The sequence below is a fragment of the Trachemys scripta genome, chromosome 2 (assembly GCF_013100865.1).
Source record: "Trachemys scripta elegans isolate TJP31775 chromosome 2, CAS_Tse_1.0, whole genome shotgun sequence".
Classification (NCBI taxonomy): Eukaryota; Metazoa; Chordata; order Testudines; family Emydidae; genus Trachemys; species Trachemys scripta.
The window spans coordinates 7,634,404-7,653,626 of NC_048299.1; the positions used below are offsets into that span (position 1 = coordinate 7,634,404).

The 19,223-nt window shown below is 44.8% G+C and overlaps 1 protein-coding gene across 1 annotated transcript in view; it reads right to left on the reverse strand.

Annotated features, from left to right (window-relative positions):
- The window catches only part of VIPR1 (vasoactive intestinal peptide receptor 1), a 169,098-nt gene that overhangs the window by 74,961 nt on the left and 74,914 nt on the right, over positions 1–19,223 (reverse strand). Inside the window, exon 3 of the mRNA XM_034759843.1 lies at positions 3,127–3,234. Coding sequence (XP_034615734.1) covers positions 3,127–3,234 — 108 coding nt within the window. The remainder of the gene's footprint in view (positions 1–3,126; positions 3,235–19,223) is intronic.

A 19,223-nucleotide genomic window follows, 5' to 3' on the forward strand; every position in this document is an offset into this window, starting at 1 on the left:
CCTGAACACTGCCCAACCTCCCAGTGGTGTTGTGAGGATAAATACATTAAAGATTGTGAGGCACTCGGATATTAGAGTCATGGGGATCACGTAAGTACCAGAGATAGATAGTTGGTGAATGCCTACCGAGTGAATATCAATACATTCAATTCCCTTCAGTAGAGAGAAGTTGTCCTAGTGATGCAATGACATTTATATTGCATCCAGGCAGAGTTGGATCCAGAGAAGTCCCGTTACCCCAAAACACAGACATATGAGTTAGTTAATGGAAATCGGGAATTTCCCCACCTATTTATGCATGTCCTTAAATTAGCATCCAACGGTGCAATATCCCAACATCTACTTGACCCTTCTTCCAAATCAATAGCTGGTGCCATCTTGAAATTATATCTAGAGAAGTACAGATCTCTCTGACAATATAAGTTCTTATACAGGAGCCCACCACCATGACATCTAAGTCCCCAGATAGTGGGGGGAAAAAATCTTTGCAAATGGTTGCTGCAGTTACGCATTCCTTGAACTATTCTTGTTTGGAAACAGTGGCCCAGTTCTGCACACGAACGTCAGTGCAGTCCCCAGAGAAACAGAGAGCAGAATTCAGAGTAGCAGAATCTGGCTCAGTGATTGTATGTATATCACCCACCAGCCTCTAATCCATATAAACTACAGCTGCTAAGATGATCTGGCCTATGTGTTGCTCCAACCACATCGCCTTCTTTGAGCCCCTGCAGAGGCTCCCAAGTTTCATTGCATCAAGGTCATGTTTCTCGTCCTCATCTTCAAGGCCCATCATCAACTCTACCTGTCCACTCTTGTCTCTCACTGCATCCTCCTCACACTTCCTCGGCACCAGCAATGGTGCCAATCATAGCTGCTCATTTGTCAACTTTGTGCACTAACAACTCCCACCATGCCTTCTTCCACACACCGGCCCTCACACAGGAATGCCCAACCTGGCAGGCCACTCCTCCTTCAAATCTCTCCTCCCTGCCACAGTGTCTCTGAGCAATCAGCCTGTTAACCGCCTGAGGGGCAGCTGGGACAGTTGGCACTTACGTCATTTGTTTACAATGATCGGGGGGGGGGGAGGAGAGAGGAGGGGGAATTGCAAGTATGTATACAACTCAATTATCGAACCTTTGTGTCAGGGCTTTGTCACAGGATTGGCTCCTATACACTGGATTCCTCTTTGCAGGTAGTCCTTGTGCTTTCTTATGTAAGTTCACCAGAACTTTATTTATAATGTCTTATGAAGCTTCATGTCCCATCACAGTAAGGCTTTCCGTAAGTTTCAACGTACCCGCTAGGCACAGGGTGGGGAGGTAAAGGGGAAGGGAGGTCTCACCTCTCTGAGATTCTGGTCTTCTTTGCCCTTCCTTCCAGCGTCCCTGTCTCCCAATTAACAATCCCCAGCTGATGAGCTGAATACACTTGTTAACCACAAGAAAAGAACAGGAGTACTTGTGGCACCTTAGAGACTAACAAATTTATTTGAGTATAAATTTGTTAGTCTCTGAGGTGCCACAAGTACTCCTGTTCTTTTTGCGGATACAGATTAACACGGCTGCTACCCTGAAGCTTGTTAACCAGTTAATCACACAGACCTAATCAATTATCTCCCTATTTGGCCCAGGTGGGGATGCATACAAAGTACACGGTGGTGAGCCAGCCGTAAGCTACTCCCACTCTGTCACAGGCTGGTTCAAAATTTTCCAGAAAAAGGGCTTTTCAGTGGAAAGCTGGGTTTTCAATTAAACACAAGTTTCATGAAAGGCATCTGCTTTCTGTGGAGAATTAAGACTTTAGTAAAAAAAAACCAAATGCTTAAAGCCCAAATATTTCTTTCAAAACCAGAAATAATTCAAATCAAAAATGTTGCTGAAGTGTCTTCTGGAAGTTGTAATTCAACTGTCTCATGTCCCCCCATCTCTTCTCTGGGCCAGGCTCCTTGGCTGGACCACATCTCCCATGATGCATTATTGCCAAGGACTCACACGATACATTGCCTTCCCCTCCACGAGAGAAGATTGTGGAGCATCATGGGAGATGAAGAGTGACCAGGGACCCTGGTCACAAGAGGATAATGGGAGCATGAGGTACCCAAGCTACAACTCTCATGCAGTACTACAGCAACATTTCTGAACTGAAGTTTTTCAGGTTTTGGATGGAATTTTTTGGTCTTCAAATTTTCACTTAACCCCCCCCGCCCCACCAAAAAAACAAAACAAAACAAACAAAAAACCCTCAACATTTTTTGTGGAAAATTTAGAGGGAAACTACTTTTTTCCATTTTTGTCAAAATTTTCCAAGGGGGAAAAAAACATTTTTCTACTTTGTATGCAACTTCTCAGAGTGGGAGTGCAAGGTGCAGGGACTTTGTCTTCGTATGCTTTATATAGGACCTAGCAAAATGGGGCGCCAACTGTGACTGGTGTCTCTGGTCTCTACTGTAATGTAAAGAAACAATGGAAAATAATAACTGTGAATCCATGTCAGTAGGCTGGGGATTTGGGCATACCAGTGAGGAGATAGATACAAGGGTGTAGTCAAGTAGGTTAGTTACTCAACTACTTACCTACTTCTAGGGGGGAGGGATAGCTCAGTGGTTTGAGCATTGGCCTGTGAGTTCAATCCTTGAGGGGGCCACTTAGGGAGTTGGGGCAAAATCAGTACTTGGTCCTGCTAGTGAAGGCAGGGGGCTGGACTCGATGACCTTTCAAGGTCCCTTCCAGTTCTAGGAGATAGGATATCTCCATTATTATTAACTGATAAAGAATCATAGAATTTAAGGCCAGAAGGGACCATGAGGTCACCTAGCCTGACCTCCTGTGTGTCCTTGGCTATTAAAATCCACCCAGTTACCAATAATCTTTCTTAGATTAAAGCATTACAGCCCTTGACTGGCTACAATGTCTCATTTTCAGACGGGCTGAGCACCCACAACTCCAGCTGAAGTCAGTGGGGAGTAGCACATGTGCATTACCTCTGAATAGTCATCACGGAGTGTTTCAACTTTAATTTTCAAACAATAGCATGATCACCATTCACCAGAAGGAAGGCGGAGTGAATCAAGATAGAAAATACCAAGTGACATTTATAGTAAACGAACTGTCTAGTTTCACTTACCCAGAGAACTGGAGAAGAAGATAAAATATGTTGGGCATGGGATCACCACAACTTCTCCCACTGCTGCTGAGGGCCAGCAGGTTATGTTGTCCCACATCCTTGCGCAACCTACAGAAAGAGAAGAGAAAGAGATGACCATATTACAACATTCAGAGACTGCTCTGTCTGCGTTGTATGGAAAGCATGCAGAGAAACCCTATGCAGAGCATGATTCATGGCTACCTTGCGAACAACCAGCTCTATCTAGTTTTCCAACTCTCTCAATCAAATCCCAAACCTGGATCAGAGGATTACAGAAGTTAGAGCTGGAAAAGATTGTTTAGATCCCTGAGACTACCCCCATGTTAGTGTACTATATACTGCTCTAAATGGAGGCTGGCTCACAATACTACACTTTATCTTAGACGCAAACCAAAAAGGGATTTTAAAAATATGTGCCGAAGACCCAGAATGAGGGATTTAACTCTGACAAATGGAGAGGAAAGAGTGAAATAATTTGGGATTATGTTCTTTAAACACACGGTTTTCAATAACCTCAGTTTCAAGATTCAGCATTTGTGGTATCAAACATTTTCTGGAATTGACAGGGAGACACAGGCCACATCTGCATAGGACTGAGACAAATCTGGGTTAATAGTGAGTGGTGCATTTTATAGATGGAAACACTAGAGATTCTCAGATTAAATCTCTTGCTCCCCCTCCAAATTAAAGTACCTGATCTGAACACACCAACCTGTGCACAAGATGTGACTGCTTCTGTTCCTTTCTAACTCCCCAATTCCTCATGCCACTGAAACGGTCACTCACATAGGTGCAAAATTATGGTTGATGCAGTGGATGCGTTGGGTGGAAGGAGTAAATTATACCCCAGCAGATTTTTTTAAACCCCCAAAACAGAGTCATGCAAGACACTCCATGAAGTCCATTTAGGACTTCGCTATTGCTACTGCAGTTTCATTGAAACTGAAATGTTTTGTGGGAATAAGTCGATTTCAACAACATTTTGATAGACTGTTTCATTTCAATGTGGAAATGTTTAATTTTGATGGGATCAACTCAACTCAACTTGTTTGGACATAGATTATATTAAAATATCGTTTTAATATGTTATATACTGTTTATTATACCATTTAATTTATAGATGTTATTTAATTTTTAATATAAATATCAAAACTAAATTAAAGTAAATGTTTTGACACTATTGAAACAAGATATCTCGAAGATCCTGAATTGAACTTTTTTGAAATTTTTGTTTTCCTGGACATTTCAAAATGTTCGCGTTTTGTTCTGATTTGGAATGAAAAAATATATCAGAATTCCATACAGAATGTGAATAATAGATAGATAGATAGATAGATAGATAGATACTGCAGCTATTTCCCTCTAGCAATCCTGTTCAAGAATCACCCATGATGTGGCATAGAACAATTCCCCAAAGGCTAGGAAAAGGCTGTGGTTAAATCCAATGTCCCAGAGGGTGGAACTGGATTGTAAAGAAAAAAAGCGCTTAGTAAAACATGTTTCGAATAGTAAAAGGAACTCAGAAAACCACTGTCAAGGCATATTTCTTCAGTAAATATTATTGATGTGAAACAGGCCAAACGTTTTCACTCATGCTACCCAAGAGCCTAACTCCACAATCGATTTGCCAAGACTGCATCAGCGCCTTTGATACCTCAGATCAATAAGGAGAGAGCAAACAACAATGCTTTGAACAACCAGAAAGCCGAAAAGCAACCTCAACTCCCTTTGGAAGTTATAATCAAAGCTTTATCTTTGGAAATGGAAATTTTCGAATGCCGCTTTGAAGTGGGATTATTGGAGATTGTAAAGAAAATAACTCAGAATATCTTCTTCTTGTAACCTCCGCTTTTAGATTAATTAAAATACAATTTTCCAACTTTTAACATTAGCTACAAAGCTCAGTTCTCAGAGGCTCATATTTAATTCCCACGAAGTTGTGACCAGTAGGGCCAAAGATAAAGACATCAGAATTCTACCCATGGAGAATAGATGGTTTCACAACAGGATCTCTCAACATCTAGAGCTCTGGGCCTATCAACCTAGGTACTTACAATGTATTCGCAACCACGGGACATATCTGAAACTCTGGACCAGGGGTTGGCAACCTTTCAGAAGTGGTGTGCCGAGTCTTCATTTATTCACTCTAATTTAGGGTTTCCCGTGCCAGTAATACATTTTAACATTTTTAGAAGGTCTCTTTCTATAAGTCTATAATATATAACTAAACTATTGTTGTATGTAAAGTAAATAAGGTTTTTAAAATGTTTAAGAAGCTTCATTTAAAATTAAATTAAAATGCAGAGCCCCCCGGACCTGTGACCAGGACCTGGGCAGTGTGAGTGACACTGAAAATCAGCTCGCATGCCGCCTTCGTCATGTATGCCGTAGGTTGCATATCCCTGCTCTGGACCAAGATGGAATCCAATATAAAATACAAGATGAAAGTACTGGATGGCTTCCTAAAGGAGAACATTTTTGTTCTGAGCGTAGTTTAAATGTCTACATCTAATACTTACAATACAGTTCATTTGTTCTTGTTTGAAATGCAAGGTACAGAAAGAACCGACGCCTACATCCTTCAGTAAACAGATTTCGAGCTATGCAGAGACAAGATATAGCTATAATAGATATCCATGTGATAGCTTGCACTTATCACACATCTGACCACCTCACTTGTACTCTGTCCACAAACCCATCTCCCTTGGGACTGCTTCTGTCATTCCAAACCTCTGAGCAGCTTCTAATGCGCATTAAGCTTTTGTAAAAAGATGAAGGTAAAACAAATCCAATGGCTGGAAGCTGAAGCTAGACAAATTCAGACTAGAAATAAGGTGCACATTTTTAACAGCTAGGGTAGCTTACCAAGAATTGTGGTGGATTCTCCACCACTGGACATTTTAAAATCAAGACTAGATATTTTTCGAAAGAGATATGCTCTAGTTCAAACAGGAATTAATACAGGGAAGTCCTACGGCCTAAGTGGTACATGAGGTCAGACTAGATGATCACAATGGTCTCTTCTGGCCTTATAATTTATGTAAACAGCCTGTCGGAAAAAAATGTTTCCTTCTTTCCCCAAGAAAGAATTTTGCCCAAGAATACAGTGATCCGAGGACTGCAGCGTTGTGTTCAGTTCATAGAATCATAGAATATCAGGGTTGGAAGGGACCTCAGGAGGTCATCTAGTCCAACCCCCTGCTCAAAGCAGGACCAATTCCCAACTAAATCATCCCAGCCAGGGCTTTGTCAAGCCGGGCCTTAAAAACCTCTAAGGAAGGAGTTCTGCACCAGCGACAGCCCGTAAGCCGTCAGGGCTAGAAACTGGTGCTAAGACCCCTTGGAAAGATTTCCAATCTCCCCTATGGGATACACAGCACAGGGCTTTCACCTGGCAAGATCTTGGAGATGCTGGACTGCAGATCCATAATATTGTTATGCATGGAAAAGTTGTTTTAGGCAATTTCTAGAGGTTTTAAAATCTCTTGTCTCTTCCTCCAAAGTCTGTCCAGGGGGACTTGTGATAATATTTGCCCCAAAGCCCACTAAAGCCAACGGGGAGACATCTTTTGACTTCAATGAGCTCTGGATCAGGCCATTTGGGAGCCAATCTATACAAGGAGGTGACGGAACCTACTTATTTTCATTACTCTACTTATGTGTTAATCAAATGTTGCTAAACAAGGTTTACCGCTAAAATTGTTTTTTTTTTTCCTGCCACACGTGTGGCACGTACACAATTCATGCTGGGGAGATGTAAAGGTTTTATCAGCACTTGCTGGAGGTTATTTGCATCAGTCAGCCACGGCTTCACCTTTCATGAATAATGTGACCCTATTAAATTCGTGCTGACAAAACTCTTTCATAGCTTGAAGGTCAAATGAAACCACTACGATCATCTTGTCTAACTCCTGGCAAAACAGTGGTCAGGGAATTTCATCTAGTGATTCCTGTAGGGGAGGGAAACATTCCTTCTGACTATGTAAATGCACACTATACATACATCAGACAGATAAACACCAGGGAGGGAGAGGAGTTATTTAAGTTAAGGGCCAATTTTGGCACAAGAACAAATGGATAAAAACTGGCCGTCAATAAGTTTAGGTTTGAAATTAGATAAAGGTTTCTAACCATCAGAGGTTAATTTGGAACAGCCTTCCAAGGAGAGTAGTGGGGGCAGAAAATCTAACTTGTTTTAAGACTGATCTTGATAAATTTATGGAGGGGTTGGAATGATGAAGTTGCCTACAATGGCAAATGGCCCATCCATGACTGCTATTAGCAAATATCTCCAACAGTTGGAGATGAGACACAAGATGGGCAGGGCTCTGAGTTACTAGAGACCATTCTTTCCAAGGTGTCTGGCTGGTGGGTCTTGCCCATATGCTCAGGGTTTAACCGATCGCCATATCTGGGATTGTAAAGGAATTTTCCTCCAGGTCACAATGGCAGAGACCCTGGGGGTTTTTCACTTTCCTCTGCAATGTGGGGCACGGGTCTCTTGCTGGTTTGAACTAGAGTAAATGGTGGATTCTCTGTAACCTGAAGTCTTGAAAGATTTGAGGACCTCAGTAACTTAGCCAGAGGTTATGGGCCTATTACAGGAGTGGGTGGGTGAGATTCTGTGGCCTGCAGTATGCAGGAGGTGAGACTAGATGATCATGATGGTCCCTTCCGGACTTAAAGTTTATGAGTCCCAATAACTTGTGGTTGAAAACTAGGGCATAACTTGGAGAAAGACATCAACTATTGACACAGGGCCTAGCACAATGGGGTCTTGTTCCATGACTGGGGCTCCTCGGTGCTACGGTAAAACAAAGAAGTAATAATTTAAATGCTCCATGCGATGGAGAATTTACCACATCCCCATATAATCTGTTCCAATGATTAACTACTCTAGCCTATAAAAGTGATGTGACACTATCCTCACTGTTAAAAAGTTGCATCTTATTTAAAATGTTCTAACACCAACTTGCAGCCATTGGATCTTGTTATGCCTTTATCCGTTATGCCTTTGTCTCAAGGTTATGTCTACACTATGCAGCTTTTAGTGACATGGCTGCACCACTACAGCCAGGCCGCTAAAAGGCGCAGTGTAATCGCTGTTTGTCGGCAGAAGAGAGCTCTCCTGCTGACAAAAAAGCCCCCCAAGGAGTGGCATTAGCTCTGATGACAAGAAATAGCTCAGTGGTTTGAGCATTGGCCTGCTAAACTTAGGGTTATGAGTTCAATTCTTGAAGGGGCCATTTAGGGATCTGGGGCAAAAATCTGTCTGGGGATTAGTCCTGCTTTGAGCAGTGGGTTGGACTAGATGACCTCCTGAGGTCCCTTCCAACCCTAATATTCTATGAAAGCACTCCTGCTGACAAAGCACTGTTCACACCCCCACTTGTCCTGCAAGACTTATCTTTCGGGGTGTATGTTGTTTTTTTTTTTAACACCTCTGAACAACAAAAGTTTTGTCTTTCACTTGCCACTGCACACAAACTCTTAGACTAACGGCCCCCTACAGTCAGATATCTTCCCTCTGGGTGATTACATATAGATGGTGCCTCTTAACCTTCAGTTTCATAAGATAAGTAGCTTGAGCTCCTTAAGTCTCTCATCGTAAGGTATGCAACTTGATATCATATTCCAGCAGAAGGTTTCTCTCTCTAGCTCTCTGGTGTGGTCTTTATTTATTTTTAATAGGCTAAAAAATTAGACAACACACATGTCAATTCATACAGGGCACAGTCTTTTGCTCTGGTTTACATACCGGGCAGATTAAACCCGATAAATGACTGTTTGAGAAATGTCTGCATTTAAAAATATACAGATGGAGCTTAACTAGGAAGCATCAGAAAATAACCTACAGAAGTTGGGCATGGTCCTGTGATGTTAATGGGTTTGTATAAGAAGACGGGAGGGGGTGGGGGAGCAGTATCACATGGCCATGAGTATAGTTAATTTTTAAATTGTTGGAGCTATTTGAGGCACTGATTCAAGAAAGCACTTCAGCATGTGCTTAGGTCTCATGTAAGTGCTTCTGAACGAGGGTTGTCATTCCCGGTGTGCCTCCATAGAAATCAACACACTTACATCGAGGAAGAATTTAGCTCTTTACATCCTTGTTTATTCTGAGACCTAGGACTCTTCTAGATGGAGATGTAGTGCACAGCAAGAGGGGTGTAAATCTATAGTGCGCCAGCTTGCCGCACACTAACTGGCCATGTGGACCCTGTTACTGCGCACTAAAAGTTCCCTAGGGTGCTTTCAAACAGCATTAGGTCAAAGTGCACTAGGGAACTTTTAGTGCCCATTAGCAGGGTTCAAACAGCCAGTTAATGAATGGCAAACTAGTGTGCTGTAAATTCACACCCCAGCTTGCTACGCACTATGTCTCTGTGTGGACAAGTCCATAGTAATACAATTTCTCTAGTACCCCTGGATTCCAATATACTCCTCAATATCTGCTAGTGGGTTAGACACCAAAGGAAAGTTGCATTTTACTAAGCTCCTATGGAGGGGGCGAAGATATACAGTCATGAGCATGGTATACATTTATACTATTTGTAACATAAGCTCTGGTTTGACATCAGCTGGCAGTTTTCAGAACTACCCAATGGAGTCAATAGCCATAGAAGTCAGGAATGCCAAAGATCTGTTGTGTCACATTTAGTACATTCCTTGCTATCACTGCAGCAATTTTGCCTATGGTGTATTCTCCAGTGGTTTGCCCAGTCTGGTTATAAATTATCATTTCTACTTGCATTGTCTTATCATCGGATTTTTAAAAGACAATTAGGCATATAGTGGAATTTTGCAGTAGTGCTTGAGATCCCCAGTCATGGACCAGGGCCCCACTGTGCTAGGTGCTGTACAAACACAGAACAGAAAGATGGTCCCTGCCTCAAAGTGCTTGCTGCTGTAACTGGTAGAGTCAGTCAGACTTTAATTCAGTCAAACCATCCAGTAGAAAACCACCGTGGGCCCCGTTGTTAAAAAGAGATGCCCGCAAATATATATATATTTGCAAACAAGTATAACACACACACCTCCTCGGTGTGGCGTTCTGTCCCATCTAGTGGCACCAAGACCACTCAGCAAGAGTTAAATGAGTCTGCTCTACAGCCTTAGCTAACAGCCAGTTGGCTTTTAGCTCATGCTGTAGAGGCTCATGCACTAAGCTGCAGAGATCCCCGGTTCGATCCTGCCCGTCGACAACCAGGGTTTGCCGGCATTACACAGGCACCTACAAATTCCAGCCAGATGGGCGGGGCATCTGCAAAGAGGTGATTAATATAATTTTCTGCAGGCGGTAAAAATAGAGCCTGGTAAAATCAGTGGGAGCTACAGGTAATGATCCCATTTGGGAGTCAGTACACTTTTATACAGGGGCCTAACTTGAAGGATCCAGGTTTGAAAACTTTGGCTTTAGCTTCTTTCACAGGAGAAAAAAGATGACATGGCGGAACGGGAACTGTGAAAGGAAATTAACAGCAGTTCATTGCAAGAGGCCAAAGCACCTTGGGCCATGAGGAGATAGGAAGAGTTTGGAACGATCCAAGTTCGGCCTCACTCTCTACCTGAGGTGTGCCGTGGAGACCTCACTGTGAAGGGATGTACCATCATAATAATTATGATCTATGTTTGAGAGGTGAAAAAACAGGGCAGCTTGAGTGGTACAGTCCTGCTGCCTTGTGCCACTCTGTGCAAAGCAGCCTTTGAGCCGTCAGTTGAGGGTGAGGGTGGTTCTGTGTAACCTGCACTGACACACACTGACTCTCTGTCCCGCTCTAGTGGCAAGACCACGTACAGAGGCATACGAGTCTGCTAGCGCTTCTGCACGAATGGCCCTGGCCCTTTAGCTTAAGCTGTACAGACTTGTGGTTTGAGATCCTGGGTTCAGTCCCGGCAGATGACTCAGCCAGGGCTGACACTGCACGAGGGCCCTGCCTGAGTGGTGCAGCTAGACTGCCCCTGTGAATTTGGACCACAGACTCCTGGCATTGTAAAGACTTCCTAAAGCTAGAACAAGACAGTGGCCAGAATGGATCAGCACTCCGGCATCCTAGTCCTATAAGACCCCAGTACAAGCACCAGATCTGTGTACATGAGCTCCCCTTTCCTAGCCAGCTCTGCAGTTTCCTACCTGGGAGCTGCAGGTTAGGGTTTATTTTGGCCTTCTGTGACAAAGTGGCTTGGCCCTTGGCTAGCTCGGCTTGCAGCAGTTCTTTGCTGAAATCACCCCCCATCCTCCCCCAAACAGCAAAATGCAAACCCTTCACTTCCATTTTCACTATTGTTTCCAGTGTCCCTGGATGCAGCGTAAAGGCTAGGGGCTGCCGACCTCCCCTGCCCTGCCTATTTCTCATCATTCTTTTGATCTCATCGGCACCAACTCTGATCCCAAGTAAATACATCAGTCCAGAGGTTTGCATTTCAACTCTGCATGGCCTCACATTCCCTTCGTGTGCTTTCGCCTGTCACGTTGGCTCGCATCACCCTGGTGCTACAGGCAATAGAGGGATGCGGCAGGGAAAGTGATCTGCCACAGGAAACCAAGAAAGCCATTAGATTATGTAAGGTACCAGCTACTACAGTGCTTTGCTTCCACCAATAATTAGCTCTTCGCAGCATGAAGATACTAATTATTTCTTCTTCCAAGCCACCTCTGACATCCACATTCTGCAGGAAATTAACTCAGCCACTTAGAGCAAGCGGAAAGGATTCCCAGACTGATCTTAATTATAGGACGCTTTCTTAGACAGTGCGTTATCATGCTTCCCCTCAATTCAGCCAGACATTGATTTTTTCACTTTATGTGTAAGCAACACTTACTAATAAAAAATGGTTTTGATTTGCATCTCTGCAACAGCTTTCATCAGAAGTTCCCAAGGCACTTTACAAACACTGCAAAGGAAAAGAAATAGAAGACTTTTGCTTCTTTATAATGCATAAAGATAGCTTGATTTTATTTTTCACCTGAGTAATATCAAGAACTTCACGTTTTCTCTTCCTTGTTTTTTATGGTGGTCTCTGTGCAAGACCAGAGAACTGAAGAGGGAGAGTTGCAGGTTCTTCATGGAGAGGGTGTTGACTCTTTAACAAAGAGATCTTTTCTCCCAACTGTCTTTCAGGCATTTGAGTTAAACATGCACTAAGAGAAAGACAAAGCCAGATAGCTGTAAACAGATTAATGCCCCCCGCCCATCCTGTTTTCAGCGGATACTTTTTACACATTAGGATTCCATGAGTTTCCCTATCATCAATTGAGTCTTACAAGAAAAGCAGGGTAGACAAGACCTGAACTGCTAAGAAACAAGTGGAGAAATCAACTGTCTTTCAGACTTTCTTTATATATCAGAGCAAAGATTAAAAAAATGGTATTTTCCCCACCATTGCAGGTCATTTTTAATGAATTAAGCCTTAAAACATTCCTGCAAGGTCAGTGTTTGCACCTAATTTAGAAATGGGTGAACTGAAGCAAAGAGATGTCGAAACTAAAGGCCAAGATTTGCACACACACAGACACAAAAAAAGTTGCCCAAAGTTAGGCTTCTCAACTCTCACCCAATCACCTTCACGGGTCATTTTCAAAAGCTCTGAGTATCTACCAGCTCCCATTGACTTTGCCGGGAGTCACGGTCTGAAAATCAGGCAGTTTATCCAGATTTCCAACATTAGGTTCTTATGTCTGAAAAAAAAATCTAGCATATGCCAAAGGGGCACGACAAGGTAATGGTGGAGCTCTGAGCAGAACTTGGGAGTCCTGGCTCCTCATAGAATGAATAGCCTAACTCTCCACTGAAAGCTCAGCTGACTTGCTCTTCTGTATCAACAATGCAAGTTACTGCCTCTTAGCAAAGCAAGGTGGAGTTAGACTCATAGACTTTAAGGCCAGAAGGGACCATCATGATCATCTAGTCTGACCTCCTGCACATTGCAGGCCACAGAACCTCACCCACCCACTCCTGTAATAGACCCTTAACCTCTGGCTGAGTTACTGAAGTCTTCAAATCATGGTTTAAAGACTTCAAGTTACAGAGAATTCACCATTTCCAATAGTTTAAACCTGCAAGTGACCTGTGCCCCCTGCTGCAGAGGAAGGAGAAACCCCCCCAGAGTTCCTGACAATCTGAGGCAGGGGAAAATTCCTTCCCAAACCCAAATATGGCGATCAGTTACACCCTAAGCATGTGGGCCAGCTGGACCCCTGGGAAAGAACTGTTGTGCGCCATGGCGTATTGGCAAAGCCAGCCTGGCATAGAGGCGCAGTGCCATGCTTTGGAGAGCGTTAGCAATGGCATTATTGAGAGTAGGGCTGATTTTTCATTGTCTGACTTGTTCCTATTCTAAGGACACACACAACACATCCGAGCCAGACTTTCTAGTGCACACAAAAAGGGGTCAGAGTGGTAGCCGTGTTAGTCCGTATCAGCAAAAACAACGAGGAGTCCTTGTGGCACCTTAGAGGCTAACAAATTTATTTGGGCATAAGCTTTTGTGGGCTAAAACCCACTTCATCAGATGCATGGAGTGAAAATTACAGCTGCAGGCATTATTATACTGACACATAAAGAGAAGGGAGTTGCCTTACCAAGTGGGGGGTCAGTGCTAATGAGCCAATTCAATTAAGGTGGAAGTGGGCTATTCTCAACAGTTGATAAGATTACACCGTGATTACATTGGCCTCATTAGCACTACAAAAGTTATTTTTCCTCCCTTGGTATTCACCCGTTCTTGTCAGCTGTTGAGAATAGCTCACTTCCATCTTAATTGAATTGGCTCGTTAGCACTGACCCCGCACTTGATAAGACAACTCCCATCTTTTCATGTGCTGTGTATTTCACAGAATATCATAGAATATCAGGGTTGGAAGGGACCTCAGGAGGTCATCTAGTCCAACCCCCTGCTCAAAGCAGGACCAATACCCAGACAGATTTATACCTGCCTCTGTATTTTCCACTCCATGCATCTGATGAGATGGGTTTTAGCCCATGAAAGCTTATGCCCAAATAAATGTTAGTCTCTAAGGTGCCACAAGGACTCCTCGTTGTTTTTACCAAAAGGGGTGATTGCAGGCACACCTGTTTAACATTCTCACAAGGGTTGCGCAAACAACGGGCCAAGCAAAGGACCATGGAGGAAAAGATCAAGTTGCTTGATCCTGATGGTTTCTTTATATAGATGTGCCAACCAAACCAACCAACCGAACTTGAAATCTGTGCTTACAGCAGGTATGGTCTATGCGTAAGGTACAAAGGAGCTGTCACATTGAATCAGAGCACAGACCGCTCTACTCCTGCATTCTGCCTCTAGCTAGGGCTATTACCAGACACCTCAGAAAAAGGGATAAATGGTGCACCCCTGTCTATTCCAGTGATGGTGTGGGGGAGGTGGACTGGGGTGAAGAATTCCTTCTGGAGGCTGCAATCAACTGAGGACCTGTGGGTGAAATGCAGCCTCACCTTCATTTAAATCAATGGGAGTTAGATGCCCAGCCCGAATGCTTGGGGATCTGATTAGCCTCAGCCCATTTCCCTAATACACATAGTTGCCAATGGACATTAGTAGCCATCAGATTGTCCAATCCTGCTCTTTTCAGTTTGTCTTAGTGGCTTCTGTTGTAACAGGAGAAATCAAGACTGAGAATGGGGCGAAATGCAGGAGGGTATTTTTGAGCATGCTTGTCCTCTGGTCCAGGGGTGGCCAGACTGTGGCTCTTTTACCATTAAAGTGGGGCTTTAATGTGCCCCCATTCTCCACCTACCAGGCTGGGGGTGGGGGGAAAGCTCAGGACCTCTGCCTTGCAGTGGTGTGGTGCGGTAGGGGCTTCTACCTAGCATGAAGGGGGGTCTTGAGGCTTCTGCCCAGCGGGGACGGGGTCTTGGGGCTTCAGCCCTGCGGGGCGCACCTGCCAGGGCTCGGGGCTTCAGCAGGAGCAGGGCTGAAGCCCCAACCCACAGCTCCCAAACTTCTGAAGATTGTCATATGGGGCTCGGAAGGCCAGTAAGCTCTGGTCTAATGTTACAGAGGGAAGGCGCTGCTGCTGTGGAGACGTACGTGAATAGAGAGAGACAGGCAGACAGGAGGTATAGGACTCAGAGTTTCATGTTTCCCCATTTCTTTGTTCAGACCACCCTTTTCTTTCCAGGTCTTTGTGATACATCCCCATGGGAGAATTCTGCCACCTCCGTTCCCTAAAAGCAGCCCTGTCGATTGAGCAAGCTGAATCATGCAGTTTACACCCTTCTGATTCAGGTTGACAAGGCCAACGTTTTCAGGAGTGGCTAGAGATTTGGGGAGCCTCCAGGGGTGAACGTAACATAGAAGACTTACCGGTACGGGGGCCCGGCTCCGGGCCACTGGAAGGGGCAGGGCCTCGGGCGGAGGGGGCAGGGTTAGGGGGTCAGCACTGCCTTGGGGAGGCTGATCAAGGGTGCTCAGGCGCTTTTGAGAAAGCAGGCCTTGCTAAATTGTCATGCTGGACACACAAAAACAGAGACATGCAAAATCTCTAGCTGCCCCTGAAAATGCTGGACTAAGCCTTTAGTCAACATCATTCTAATGAATAGATTTTTAGGACAGAAGGGACCTATGATCAGGCATCAGCCTCCAGCATGCCCTTTTGTAGTCCCGCACGGCCTTACAGCTAGGCAGCTCTTGGCTCCCTCTTGGTGCCTGCAATCATTTACTCTGATCTGGCTCCTGAGAATAAGCTACCCCTTTGTGTGGGTCTCATTTATCATCTCAGTATTAGCTCCTCAAGTCCAGCCCTTTGTCATGGACCGGGATGCGGGCACTCTGGCCTAGTGCTTAGAGCCAGAACAGGAAGCAGAAGACAAGCCAAGGATCAGAGCCGGAGTCAGAAGCCAGGCCAGGGAGCAGGGCTGGAGCAGATCCGAGTGAGATAGGAGCAGGTCTGGAACAAGGCTGGGAACAAGGCAGATACAGGAGACATCGCAGGTTGTATGCATTGAGCAGCCGGCGACCTGACACTGCTGTTGAGCTTAAAGCAGGCCTGTTGGCTCCTTGCAGCCAACAGGGTAGGCCGGCCAATCAGGCGATTCTGCTGCGGCTCAGCTGGGCTCATTAACTGACCTGAGCCATCTAGCCCTAGGCTCAGCTGAGGGAACACAAACCCATCGTTCCATCTTCTAACCCTGGGGCTAAGGCCAACGAGCCTCCTCCCCAGGTTCGGGACTCCCCCGCCCTCCTCCTGGAGCTGGATTATGCTTCAGGCCAGCTATAACCCTCAGTCAGCTTCTCCCCAGCTGACTCCGTTTTACTCTCTCCTTTCACCTGTTGGCTGGGACAACACGTGGACACCCTCTTCCTGTTAGCTCCTCTGGGAGCTCCTCTCCTTAGAAGCCTCCTCTCTTTTGGAGCACAGCCCTCCAACAGAGCGGTGGTAGCCTTCTATCAGGTCCAGGCACTCGTCAGTCAATTAGCTGCCAGCCAGCCACCTCAGCAGTTAATTATTTGCAAGTGGGCCATGTTGACTTGTTCTCCTTAAAGAAGCCCATCACGAATAGATTGGACCCTGATTCTCCTTCAAGGGGCCATCCACCTTACGACGAGACCGATAACAATTGGTTACCCAAGCGTAGGACATTTTAGTAGGGTTATAGCCTACCTAATATATAGATTTATCAGCATACAAGAAATCAAAGTGTCACCCTTAAGAAATGTTTCTACTGGCCCCTACTAAATATGCATTGCTTCCTATGGCATATAAATGGCCAGGCTAGAAATTTCATGACCTTTCAGAGTGAGAAACTATATCATCATTCATATGAATCTTTTCCCCGAAACCCCAGTGGGCTCAGAAAAGCAGCATTCAGACCCAACGGAAGATCGAAATACCTGAGCTTTATGGCTGCACAAGCATAGATTCCCAGCCAACATCGCAATCTTTCTTTTTTCCATAAGTCAAATATTTTTATTGCACTATGAAGTGACATACCCATCAGTTTATATAAACGGAGAACATTTCCAGGAACTGCGGTTACAGACTCCTCTTCCAATAACAAGAGCGGGGCGGCTGACCTTGGGTCTGATCCTAGAGTCCTTCTTCCTGTTAAACCCTGACTGGCTACAGTGAGAGTTTTGCCTAAGCAAAGCCTTCAGGCTCTGGTTCTCGCTTATTATAACCACCGTGCAGGCTGGAATTCCAGCCCACAGAGCAGAAGAGCGGAAAGACTGATGAACGTCTCTCCCACAGCTCTGCAGTTGGGGGAGGATTTCACTGTGACCTGATGCTCAGCATCCAGCCTGCATGAAGGCCAAATATTTACTGGCTAGTAAAGAAGACATTACAGCTGATGTTCTGCAAGACATCCTTCATTCATAAATCTCCTTGACTACAAGCCTCAATTAGATCCATCAGCTTGAAAGCTCTGTCCCCCTATCTGCACCCTCCACAGCTTCATGCCTCCATCTCTACATACCAAGTTCTCTAGACACCAGGGTACGTCGACACTCTGTTTTAAACTCAGAGCCCAGGTCTACCAACCCTCTTGTGGGGCTCACGCTACGGCGCTAAAAACAGCTGTGTAGGTGTTGTAACTGCATGGAGCTCAGGCTCTGAAACCCAGAGACGGGGGTGGGCTTCAGAACCAGAGGTCCAGCCCGAGTCACAATGACCACACGGTTGTTTTTAGCGCTGCCGTGCGAACCTGCGTCCGCAGACCTGGGCTCCAAGACTCAAGGCTGCATGTTTTACAAACACAGTGTAAACTTACCCATGATAGGCTCCTTAGACACACCTAAGACACTTAAAGGCTTGATCCAATGCCCACTGAAGACAGTGGAAAGATTCCCCACTGACTTCAGCAGGCTTTGGATCGGGCCCAGCGCTCCCAGTGGGGCTTTGATGCAGCCGGGGGGATGCCTGTGAGTTGGCAGTGCAGCCCTCAGTTGGCACAAAGCAGAGATATCCTTGCTCTGTTAAATCATCAGTCAGAATCAAAAAGGGCGTTTCTTAACCATAAATCCCATAAAGGGAAAAACACATGCAGATCATTATAGAAAACGAATTAAAGCGTTGCATCTGGGGATTACATTTGAGCAATTATCGTGTCGCCTCTAACACACTATTAGTCTGTAGCAATGGCATTCTCTCCCGTTTATTTGTATAACCTTTGCATAACTAACGCTGTGCGTATTTGCATATTATCCTATTGGAAAAAAAAACCCAGCACAAGAACCAAAAACATTCCCCAATGTTACATGTCTCCAAATGAAAATGCCTTTTTCAGGACAAGATTTGTCTTCATTAAATGGTTGTTAATCCTGAAAAGCTAGAAGACAGCTGTTCCCAAGTTGAATAAACACTGCCGTTTGCTAGAAAGGCTACAACCTGAAAATTTCTACAACACTCAAGACAAAATTAAAGCTTCAAAGCCAATGATGCAGTGAGGCAGAAAATGGATGGAACTGGAATCCAAGACTATAACATGGTTCAAAAAAGAACTAGATAAGTTCCTGGAGGATAGGTCCATCAATGGCTATTAGCCAGGATGGGCAGGGATGGTGTCCCTAGCCTCTGTTTGCCAGAAGCTGGGAATGGGTGACAGGGGATGGATCACTTGATGATTACCTGTTCTGTTCATTCCCTCTAGGGTACCTGGCACTGGCCACTGTCGGAAGACAGGATACTGGGCTAGATGGACCTTTGGTTTGACCCAGCATGGCTGTTCTTATATTCTTATGGATTCACTCTTCCAACTCAAGGTTCTCATGGGGAAACCTCAACAGGCACAGATGCCTACCAGAATCTTAAGAGAATTCCACAGGATACTTTACATATTCCGTTATGCCTTTCTGAGGGCAAGTTCAGAGCAAAATCCAGGTCTTTACGGTACACCTCAGATCGCTTATGTGCAATGCAGATCTTCATCAGTACTCGGTTCCTATGCAAGTCTCCCATCACCAGCAATAAAAAAAAAATAATATATGGAGATATACCTATCTCATAGAACTGGAAGGGAGCTGTGAAAGGTCATTGAGTCCAGCCCCCTGCCTTCACTAGCAGGACTGAGTACTGATTTTGCCCCAGATCCCTAAGTGGCCCCCTCAAGGATTGAACC